At 50.1% G+C, this 12,140-nt stretch overlaps 1 protein-coding gene across 4 annotated transcripts in view; it reads right to left on the bottom strand.

Annotated features, from left to right (window-relative positions):
• The window catches only part of SLC2A9 (solute carrier family 2 member 9), a 257,130-nt gene that overhangs the window by 74,618 nt on the left and 170,372 nt on the right, over positions 1-12,140 (bottom strand). For all 4 annotated transcript variants that reach the window (XM_042984934.1, XM_015534686.2, XM_007075764.3 and 1 more), the window contains one exon: positions 10,174-10,361. In XM_042984934.1, coding sequence (XP_042840868.1) covers positions 10,174-10,361 — 188 coding nt within the window. The remainder of the gene's footprint in view (positions 1-10,173; positions 10,362-12,140) is intronic.

The raw sequence follows: 12,140 nt of genomic DNA, 5'->3' as shown, positions 1-12,140 counted from the left end.
CAGATTTGTCTTGTTACCAGCATTTGTTTACCAAAAAAAATTTCGTGCCTCGGGGGAGAAGACAGAATTTAGGACCTGTACACATATATGCAGATGGATTATGTTTTAGCGACAGGAGTAATTCTTCATAAAGTTACGGGCAACGCTCAGAGCCCAGTAAAAAGGACCGCATGCGTTTCTGTGGGTTTGTGGGATTTGATGCATCTCTGGGCGAAATGCGTTTCAATGCTCCCGTAAGACAAGGACCCTCTCCCCTGTGCCTGCTCGCACTTGACTGAGCTGAGAAATTAGAATTTTAGATTCTACTTTTGCTTTCACATTCACAGAGTACACACGTGGCTCCTGATAAATTCATTAGTTGCTATAGCTCTTGGGGCTGTGACAGAAGCCAAAATTATTCCAGAAAGGCTCAGTCCTTGCTGGATTTGTTTGTATAATCTCCACTCCCTTTTGAAGGTTCACTGTGACCCCCAGCAGATCTGCAGGGCTGGATCAGAGGAGCAGAAACGCCTTTACCCAAAGTCACTGATTTTCGACAGCCAAGGCTCCACGGCCCCTTCCATCCCCCCGCGACCATGAGGACATCACGGTATTCTCAGCCTCAGCCTGGACCCCAGAGCTGCCAGCCTCGGACCCCGCTGGATTTGTGTTCTCCCGCGGAAGCGGTGCCCTGCTTGCCCCGGGGTCTCCTTCCTGGCTTCTCACACCCCCTGCAACCCCCTTCCCCGTTTCCAATTCCCCTTGTAGCCTCAGGCTTCCTCAGAGGGGGTTAAACGTTAGCAAAGGGAATCATTTGCATAAAATTACGAGCTCAAGGTGGGGAGTCATTTCATATGTAAATGTACCTATTCATTGATAGGCAGAAATCAGCCCTGAGGACCACCTCCCCCAGTCCAGGGCCTGTGGGGTGTTCCTGCTGGGCTGGCCCCGTCCCTGGAGGGGTGCGGGGGTGAGGTGGGGGGTGAGGTCTGTGCACGAACTGCCCATCTTAGTGCTGGCTCCCAAACCCATTGCTCTCCCCCTGAATCACCTTCCAGAGCAGGAAGGTAACGGCCTCTGAGGTTTATCTTCCTGCACTGAGGTTTATCTGATCAGGCAGTTTGAGGACGTCGGACGACCCAGAAGTACCAGGAAAGGTGGAGCGTGTCCCACAGCAAACCCTCCCGCGGAGGGTGCTTTGTGTTGACCTCATCCTTGACATAGTCAGGTTCTCAGGTGGCCGACTGTCTCCTCCCCCAGAGAAGGACTGGAAGGACAGCAAGCTGGAGGCCCGCGTACCGGATCTGACCCCAGCGCGGCCCCTGGTGAACTGTGGGTCTGTAGGCAAGGGACTACGCGTCTCTAAAGAAGGGAAAAAAGATCTGGCTTTCAGGGTGGTGGTAAACAAGCTGGAAAGTGATGAAGTAAAGCGTCTTTTCTAGAGCTGGTGTACAACAAACGGTGGGTATCATTCCAGAAGATTTCCAGGTCTCTCCTGAGACACCACTGTTCTTTGGTGAAGAAACATGTCACAGTCGTGCGCATGGCTTGGGGAGGAAGTACTTCAGGGTCTGCTTCGCAGCCTGGAGAGGGGGGCGCTGGCCTCCTGACGGCCCGCCTCGGATGCCCCAAAGCCCTCCTCCTTGACTCCCGACACTGCGTGTTAGAGACAAAGCATAGCACCATAATCGCGTTCAACTCTCTCAACAGCTTGTGCAGGTGACAGTGTGGTCAGAGAGACCACACACAGCCCATCACACCAGAGTGCAGACCCAGGCCTGTTCCCTTCCTGCCCCACAGTCCTTCCTGCTGCACGGGCTTTGCTGGGCTGTTAGCGCAGCTGGCTAACTGGAAATGCCTCCTCTAGCCAGCATTTCCCCCGGAATCCCATATATGCCCAGCTGCCTGCAGCTGGCCTCTTCCTGAGAGAGGCGTTTTAACCCATCTCTCTGGCTAACCCTTCAGGAACAAGAAACCACCTGATTTGCCTTTGCCCGGAACAAGGCGATTCTGGCAGAGTATGGGCTCAACACGTGCTTGCAGGGGGTGGTCACCAAACAGTGGCTCCCCCAAACATGTCTGTGTCCCAATCCCAGGAGCCTGTGAATATGTTACACTACCTGGCACAGGAGCTCTGAAGATGTGGTTACGTTTAGGGGTCCTGACAAGGGGAAGTTATCCTGGATTATCTAGGTGAGCTGGAAATGGAGTCATGAGGGTCCTTATAGGACGGAGTTCAGAGAGAGAAGGCGCAAAGGTGGGAGCAGAGGTCAGAGAGAGAAAGAGAGCTGTCAACACACAGGTTGTCTCCACCAATGGTGACGCACGGGATCTACGTTGAAGGATAGAAGACAAAGGAGATCTCGTCGTTTATTGAACACTAGCTCCCAGGGATGGCACCAGTGCTGGGCCTACTGTAGGGCAGGGACCTCCTTTCCCTTCATTTCCTACTCCCATTCAGGAACACGACTGTCTCTCAGCCCAAGGGACAAGGAATCACATAAGGAATGAAGGGCCCTTAGAAAGAAACACTCATGTGCTCACATGCGCCCCTGCTGGGCTCTCTGTGCACCCGCGGGAAGCTTGTGTCCCCTCTGCTCTGTCCATGCAGGGAGGGACCCGTGGAGTTGGGGCTGGGGTTGCTTCCTCTTCCTGTTGACTGGGGAGGTGCCTTAAATCTGGGAATGCAGAATTCATGGCGACTTCTGGGGTCACAACCTCTAATCCTGCTCCACCTGGAGTAGAGGAGACATTGTGATCCCCATCTATCCGATTCCTGTGCCAATCTCTCTAACCTGCTCTGAATTTCAGAGGGGAAAAAAGGCTCATATATTATACCCCCAAATCTATCATCTACGTGTCCTAATTCCATCCTCACACAACCCAGTGGGGTAGGTGTCTTGCCCCCATTTAACAGATGAGGAAAGTGAGGCTCGGCCCAGTGAGGGCTACACGGCCAAGAGTGGCAGAGCTGGGATGTGGGCTCAGGTCCTTCCAACCCTTTCCTGCTCTCTGCTGCCTCTGCTTGCCCTCCTGAGGTGGAATGGGGTGGGGGTTCCATCGGGGGCCGGAAGGGAGCAGGTGCGTCCTGGGAAAGGATAACAACATGCTCTGCAGCAAAGAGAAGCAGACCCCCTGCTCTCCAGACAATTCTAGGCCCAGACCCCAGTCTTCGCAGAGCTGGTGCATCCAGAGCTCAAGTGTCACCCCTCGTTGCCATCAGGGCCCTTGGACCTGACCATGGATGTGCAGGAATGAGCGAGTGACTCCCCCACCTCTCCTGGGCCACTTCACACCCTGATGAGCATCGCTGGATGACCTGATGGGGCGCCTCCAGCACTCAGCAAGGAGGGGCTTCCTCCCGATCCCCTCACTCTTTCTATTTGGAAATCCAGAAAGATACGAAATAAGGACTCAAATTTTAAGGGTGGCCAGAACATGCTAGCTTTTAAAAGCTTTTCTAAGAGTGTTGGATTTCCTATCTTGCTCCTTCCTTTACAGGTAAAAACATAACCCCACCCTGACCCAGCCCTCAACCAGCTGATACCGCCTTTGAGTCGTGTCCCCAATCACATCTCAGTGACCAAGGGCAGAGGGGTTAAGCTTCTAACCTGGGTTCCAGGGCTGGGAGGTGGGGATGTGGGCTGGAACCCAGGCGCCCGGGGTCTCAGGGCAGGGCAGCTCTGTGCTGAGAACTTTATAGACATCCTTTCGTCCATCTTCGTGCCATCATATGGGGGGGGGCACTTTACAGCTGGGGAAACTGAGGCACGGAGCAGTCGTGGCAACTTTCCCCTTAGCCTGTAAGTTCAGAGCTGGGGGTTGAACACCACGGACTCCAGGACATGTCCTCTTGACCAGAACGCTGGGGCAGCCACGCAAAGGGCCTCCGTGCAGCACTCTCCCCATCTGGGGACATCGCAAATCCTTTCAGTGAAGGGTCTCAGTTACAGAGGTAACAGAACATTCAATCCTTCTAATTTGAATTAGGATGTTATTTGGGAAGAAACTTCAAAAACAAAAGCTATTTACAATGCTTCTCAACCTGTGATTAGAAGTTTGGTGCAAGACAGGATTTGGCCTGCAGCGTTCCTGACGACGCATCGACAAAGGAGATAGACCATCAGAGGGCTCCGGGCTCCCCCGGGGGAAGGCATCATGTCTAAGGCCTTCTTCCTCCCTCCCTCCACCCTCCCAGCCTTGCCTCCCTGCCACTTGGTTCTTTATGGAGGGGACGTCTGGTGCTCTGTCAGCCACGGCAGGTGCACCACACAGGGGAACAGCACACACGTGTCCTTGCCCTCACAAATCTGGTGTAGCAGCAAAGGGAGGCGTTACACAGCAGTTGTACAGGTGACAGACCCGAGGGACACACAGCTGCCCGGGAACGCTGTGACGCTTGGGCACCCGCCGAGTGGACCAACCCGGGAGGCCGTGAAACGCCTCCGAGGGTCCAGAATGGGCATCACCAGGCTTATTTGCAGCCTGCGCCCTGAGCCTCTCCACTCTTGTTTTGTGTCCATTTCTAACAAGCTCCAGCGCCTTGTTTCCCAGCCAAGACCGCATAGTGGGAGCAGCCAAGTTTGCAAAAGAGTGGCATCGAGAGAGGGAAGAACACGGTGTTAGAAACAGTCTTGCTGATAAGGGCAAGGGGAGGGGAGATGGAACGTAAGCTCAGCGGTTACCATCTGCGACATGTTCCACGTGCATAACTTCCTATCACCCCCCACAGAAGCTCTGCAGACTGGGCATTAATATCCCCCATTTTCATAATAGGAAACCGAGGCCCAGATGAGTCGGTATGATTGGCTTCCCCTGTTCAAGAGGGAAGGAGTCCAGAGGAAGGAAGGGCAACCCCAGGTGTCGATAAGGATACTATAATCCTGGGTATTCCAGAACATTCAGGAAGTCTCAAGAACACTGGTTTTCCTGCAGCAGGTGTGACAACGGCGTCGGTCCAATTCTCAACCCAAGCATTTGGTGGAAGCAGCCCCCTCCCTGCCCCTGTTCTTCTCACCTCTTCCCCCTCTCTCCCAGTGTTCAGGTGCCTCCCATGTGCCATGGGCAGTTCTGGGTGCTGGAGACACAGGGACCAGGAGAGGTGGCCTTCCCTCACGAGGACAGTCACAGGGAGGGGAGGGACAGCTGTGGGTGTAGGAGCTGCTGTGACCACCCCAGGGAAGGGGAGGGAGTCTGTAACCAGGAGGCTCCTTGCTGGTGAGAGACTGAACATTCACACACAAGTCTGGTTTTCATGCAACAAACTGTTCAGGAAGAAGGCAGCTGCATAAAATGAAGGATTTAAGTCTAATTTTAGAGGAGGGAATTTGAAAGCCATTGTGAGAAGGAGGAAAAAAGAATGCGATGCTGAAAAGGAATTTAGAAACAATTAAATGTTAAATCCAACTTTTGCCTGATTTCTAAGCTTTGTGGAATCTATTCATTGATTCTGTCAGCAAAAATGTACTGAGCAATTTGTAACGTTGGTTTAACCCGGTAATTCTCCACTGGGGGCAATTTTACCCCAGGGGACATTTGGCAACATCTGAAGACATTTTTGGTTGTCACAACTGGTGGGGTAGGTTGTCATCGAATGGGCAGAAGCCAGGGATGCCACAGAACATTCTGTAGTACCCAGGACAGCTCCCCCACCACCCGCACCCGGACAAGGAATTTTCCAGCCCCCAGTGTGCACGGTGCTGAGGCTGAGGGCTGCTGGTTTAGTGCAGGTGCCTGGCTCTTAGGAGATGGGCTGACCAAGCCTGGGCAGGGGCTCCAGGGCAGAAGACCTGGAACCAGGACGTGTGAGTTTGACAGCACGGGCACCCCTCCTATTGTGACCCTGAGCATGTCCTTGGCCCTCTGTAAACCTCAGTTTCCTCCTCTACAAAATGGGGATGGCACCACTTCCTGCAGGACATTTGGGGCTGGAATAAAGTGATAAGTAGGACACACCTAGCAGTATTTGTGACGTCTTAAACCACAGACCACATCCCCCAAATAATTTCTGGCAAAATGAAGGGAATAAAGCAAGTTTTGAAGGGCATTTCAAGATTTTCATCTGTGTTAGCATTCTTTCTTGGCCTCATGCAATATTTGGATTTGGGGGCAAGAGGTGCAGGGGCAGAGCTGGACCGGGTCCCAGGACAGCTGGGCTCTGACACCAAGATTGCTGCTAACCAGTGTTTGTCCTTTTGTACGTAAAACAGAAGAGGTAAGACTTGTCTCGCTGGCTGCCTAAGGATGACCCGGGGACACAGATCAGTGTCCCATATGGGGATGCTCTGAGGGGGCCTTAGGGACCTTCCCTGCTCACGGCTTAAGCAGCCAAACCTTGTGGCCAAATGGCTGGGACTCAAATCCCCTTTCTACCATTTGTAGCTATGTGACTTAGGGAAAGTCTCCCAGTGTCTCTGTGCCTAACAGTGCTGTGTAACTCACAGGGCTGCCATGGGGACAACTTCTGGCTCATGCTAAGTGCTAAGTGAAGGTGTGCTTTATTATTATTACAGCTGAGCAGACAGAGGCTGGGTGCGGGGAAGTGACTGGCCTAGGTTTCCCACTGCAGGTTTGTGGCCACAGTGAGACAGAAAGCCAGGCCTCTGGATACTGGGCCAGAGCATGTTGCTCTATGTCAAATTCAGCATGCCAAGCTACAAGTGTTACTTCTGACTTACAGATTAGAAATAATCCTAAAACAGCAAGAAATAGATGAAGATTATCTCAACATAATAAAGGCCACACTGGAGAAGCCCAGAGCTAACGTCCTACTCCACCGACATCATATTATGATATCACCACACTCATCAAACTGAGAGCCTTCCCTCTAAGATCAGGAACGAGACAAAGATGCCCGCTCTTGCCGCTTCTATTCAACATAGTGCTGGAGGTCCTCGCCCGGGCAGTTAGACAAGAAAAAGAAAAGGCACCCAATTCAGAAAGGAAGAAGTAAAAGCATCACTGTTTGCAAATGACATGATCTTATATGTAGAAAACCCCAAAGATAGCGTGCGTGCACACACACACACACACACACACACACACGCACACACACACACACACGCACAAATTGTTAAAACTAATAATCAAATTCAGTAAAGTTGCAGGATACAGAACATACAAAAATCAGTCATGTTTTTATATACTAACAATGAATTATCCAAAAGGGAAATTAAAATAATTCTAGGGGCTCCTGGGTGACTCAGTCGGTTAAGCGTCTGACTTCAGCTCAGATCATGATCTCACGGTTTGTGAGTTCGAGCCCCGAGTCAGGCTCTGTGCTGACAGCTCAGAGCCTGGAGCCTGCTTTGGATTCTGTGTCTCCCTCTCTCTCTGCCTCTCCACTGCTGGTGCTTAGTCTCTCTCTGTCTCTCAAAAATAAATAAATGTTAAAAAAAAATGAAAAAAAATTCTATTTATAATAACATCAAAAAATACTTAGGAATAAAGTTAAGTAAGGAAATGAAAGACTTTTACACTGTAAACTATAAAACATTATGAAAGAAATTAAATACACAAATAAGTGGAAAAATATTCCATTCATGGATTGGAAGATTTAATATTGTCCAAATGGCCACCCCACCCAAAATGATCTACAGATTCAATGCCTTCAATGCCATCCCCATCAAAATCCCAATGGCATATTTTCCAGAAATAGAAAAAAAAATCCTAAAATTCATATGGAACCATAAAAGACAATGAATAGCCAAAAGAATCTTGAAAAAGAACAAAATTGGAGGCATCCCATTTCCTCTTTTCAAAAGATATTACAAAGTGACGGTAGTTAAAACAGTGTGATACTGGCATAAAGGCAGGCACGCAAACTAATGGGACAGAACAGAGAGCCCAGAGGTAAACTCATTGATGCCCAACTGACCTTGGACAAGGGTGCCAAGAACATTCAATGGGAAAAGGATAGTTTGGCAAATGGTGTTGGAAAAATTGGATATCCACGTACAAAAGAATGAAATTGGACCCTTATGTTTACTCAAAATGGATTAAGGATTTAAACATAAGAACTATGAAGGTCCTAGAAGAAAACGTAGTGGAAAAACTTCATAGCATTGGTCTTTTTTGGATACGACACCAAAAGCAAAAATTAGCAAGACTGGCTACATCACACTGTCAGTGGGAATGGAAACTTGTGCAGCCACCACGGAAAACAGTATGGGGGGGTCCTCAAAGAATTAGAAACCGAACTGCCACATGAGTCAGTATCCCACTTCCGGGTTTTGGTCTGGATTGAAATCAGGATCTCAGAGAGATGCCTGCACTCCACATCCAGTGCAGCAGTATTCGCAACAGCCGAGGCGTGGAAACATCCCAAGTGTTTGTCGATGGATGAACTGATAGAGGAAATGTGGTGCGTGTACGCACAGACGGATATTAGCCAGCCTCAAAAAAATAAAAAATAAAAATAAGAAAAGAAGGAAATCCTGCAACTTGTAACAACCTGGGTGACCCTGGTAGACGTTACGTCGAGGGAAGCGGGCTGGTCACAGAAGGACAGGTACCACATGCTTCCACTTACACGATGGATCTAAAACAGGCAAACTCATAGGAGCAGAGAGCGGGGCGAGTGGTGGTCGCCAGGGGCTGGGGGAGGAGGAAACGGGGAGCTGACAATCAACGGTACGGAGCTCCCGTCAAGCAAGATGAACGAGCTCTGGAGATGTGCTGTGCAAAGCCCGTCCCACAGTTAACAAGACTCCAGTGCACACTTAGACGTTTGCTAAGGAGGTAGATCTCATGTCAAATGTGCTCACGACAATAACAAAAGACACGAAAGGCAATCAGTATGAGGAGGGCGGGATGCCCCGAGCTGAGACCTCACTACCGCTGGTCCCCAGAGCAGAAGACAAGGTTTTTCCCCATCCTAGGCCTATGCAGCGGGGTTTACAGACACACCCTAGTGGGATTTATACAGGAAATTTTATAGGGAACGCGAATCAGAAATTTATGTCCCGGGAGAGGAGAGAATTCTGTTTAGAAATGTCATGGCTCTCAATCCAAATGCCTCATTGAATACAGATTCCATATGTGGCTTTTACGACTCCAAATGTTAGCTTGAGGAAACGGAGACGCTCCCTCTCTACCTTCTCAGAACAGGGAGGGTGGCTCTGAGCCTGGAGCTGTGAAGTGCAGGAAACAGCAGGCGGTGTCCAAGGCCATGCTGTTTGCCCCGGGCACCTCCTCCTTCTGCTGGCTTTCAACAGACCAAGGAAAAAGGTAAAAATAAGTAAGTTGCAAGTCGATTTCAGCTCATCCCAATGTTTCCAAAAATAGAATCAAGAGTGGTTCAAATGAGGCGTTGTAACTTTCCATGCTGTCACCTTGCCCTCTCTGGACAGGGACGCCTCCCTCTCATCTCATGTCACCTCCCCCTACATACCCCAGACACTGCCATGCAGACTTTTAGGGGATGCCGGGCTTATGGAGCTATTTTATCTGGGGCTCTTTAGAAGGTCCCCTTTTTCCTCCTTCTGGACCCAGCCACACTTCTCCTGAGCTATGTGAGTACCTCTACACTGCCCTGCCAGCTGGCTTGCACACCTTCATAAATGGGGAACTCACCACTGCACAACACAACCCATTATTTTCCAGAAGCAGCAATGATAACGATCCCGAGTCTGCTCCCTGGTCCTGGGATTCTTGGATTCTACCCTCAGGAGCCACCAGGAGGGAAGGGGCCAGCTGCGTCTGTCCGTGGGTTTGGGGAACTTCACAGAAGATTCCGCCCGCCTCCGCCCGATCTCCCTGCCCACGTTAACTCAGGCCCTGGGAAAGTTTTCCTTTCAAGCCCGAGGTCCTCCCACACCAAAGTCCCACGTTGAAGCCAGCCCAGCCAAGAGTACTTTTATTTAAATCATCTCTCACTTACAGCTTCCTAACTCCTACTCTATTAAGAAACACGAGTTTTAGGGATCACTAAATTAAACAATGGTGTTTATTAAGGGGTGACTGTGTTGCTGCTGCTTTGAACACTTTGCGTGAATTCTTTCTTTCGGTATTACATCATCCCATTTTACAGATGACAAAACTGAGGATCAATCAGATCACGTGACTGCCTGATGGCACAGAGCCAGTGCAGGTGGCAGAGCCAGGACCGGATCCAGGCACTGAGGCCTGAGCCCTGACCCCCCCCCCCACCCCGTTACCTCCCCCTGGTACCGCCCTTTGTGCAGGGACGCTCACCGCGTTGAGACCGCAGAGCTGGTAGCTGGCCATGGTGACGACCACAGTGATGACCTGCCAGCGGACGAAGGGACTCCGTAGCAGCTCCAGCACGGACACCAGGTGGATGTTCCTCTGCAAGCGGCTCTCTGCCAGGACCTCCTCCACCTCTCGGGAGACATCCTCTTTGCCCAGGAAGGTTCGGAAGGCTGCACACAGGGACCATCACAGACTTTCAGGAGGGATTAGGATGTTTGCAGTGGACGGTCCCACCACCCAGACACACACCTTGTCAGGGACAGAGCTGGCAGGGGCCTTTGAAAGCGAGGAGTCCCGAGCCTTTGTTTAAAAACAGAGCAGGGGCGCCTGGGTGGCTCAGTCAGGTCAGCACCTGACTTCGACTCAGGTCATGATCTCGTGGCTCGTGAGTTCGAGACCCATGTCGGGCTCTGTGCTGACAGCTCGGAGCCTGGAGCCTGCTTCTGATTCTGTGTCTCCCTCTCTCTCTGCCCTTCCCCTGCTCGTGCTCTGCCCCTCTCTCAAAAATAAATTTTAAATAAAATTTTTAAAAACTTAAAAAAAAATAGGAAAACAGAGGCCCAGAGATGTGCAATGACTTGCCCAAGGTCACCTAGTTGGCTAGGAGAAGAGCCAGGAGGAAACACTGGTCTCCTGGGGGCACTGGGTTCAAATCCCCTGCTACCACAGTGCATCTGTCCGTGGTTTGTAAGCATTCCTGCCTCACACGGCTGCTATAGTAACCGGATGACGTATATACACTAAACCCGGGCTCAGAGCTTCACACACAGGACGTATTCCTTTGAAAAGTATTTACTGAGCACCTCCCGTTTGCCTGGACCTGTGTGCTCTCCTCATTGGAGGCACTCAGATGGTCAGACTGCCTGCTTCTTGGCCAGGATTCTGGGAGGAGATTCTGTCATCGGAAGGAGAACTGAACTAAATGACCTCCAGGGCCCTTTCCATATGACCCTCTGAGACACAGGAACCTTGCGTGGAAATACTCTCAAAGGGCTAATCTTCCTAGCACTCAAACTCACCCATGTGACTTGGGCCTTTTCCAGGCTGAACACTGCAAATTTCCAGCCTCAGCGAACCTGCCATTTCTGACTAAGCCTTTAATGGTGCAAACCTCCACATATACATGTATAAAGGTGGGCTTATGGATTAGACCCCTGACAGCATAATAATCAGATAATAGCAGATGCTTTCAGAACACGGGTTTAAATGTTCAGTGCTCTGACATTTATCCTCCTCCAGAGAAAGGTGGCCGTGGTGGCGGCTCCCGTGGACAGTCCATTCCAGACACAGTGGGCATCATCCTTAAAAACACTGCACTACAGCACAGGGCATATGAAATTGCTCTTCTTAAGTAGCAAAACAAAATCCCCAACACACACACACACACACACACACACACACACACACACACACACACACACACACACACACAAAACAAAAAGGCTGTTAAAACTTCCTCCAGATTCTACAAAAAGCAAGCCCATGAGACTCTGGGGTGTTATTTCCAACAGTACACTGAAAACTGCTTCAGAATGTTTCTTTAATAAGCTATGATTTAATACTTTTGCTAGTTCTTATTAAGGATAAATGGGAGAAGTAGCTGAATGAATAACATTTCCATGTCATTCACTTAACTACAGTACTGCTAATACTTCCCCAAAGTTCAAAATGCAACACTCATATGATAAAGTAATCCTGAAGTCTGAGGGCAGGAAAATATTTCTCTCTCCTCCCTGAAATACATGCTTTCCATGTAAAATAAAAGAGAAATCTATAGCCTATTCCCCTCCACCACCCCCCTTTCCCCTTGGCTGCCAGGAAGCTCTCGGCGAAATTCAATGCTCAGCTCTTAACAGAGTTTCCTGGAACAAAAGTCTTCCTTCTTAAAAGCCGCGCTTTCCTTCTTCTTTTAAAGCATCAATTTAATTTCCTGTTGTATATGTGCTCAT

Source organism: Panthera tigris, chromosome B1, assembly GCF_018350195.1.
Source record: "Panthera tigris isolate Pti1 chromosome B1, P.tigris_Pti1_mat1.1, whole genome shotgun sequence".
Taxonomy (NCBI): Eukaryota; Metazoa; Chordata; class Mammalia; order Carnivora; family Felidae; genus Panthera; species Panthera tigris.
Note: the sequence above shows the minus strand (reverse complement) of the source record. Positions and strands in the feature narration are given on the sequence as shown.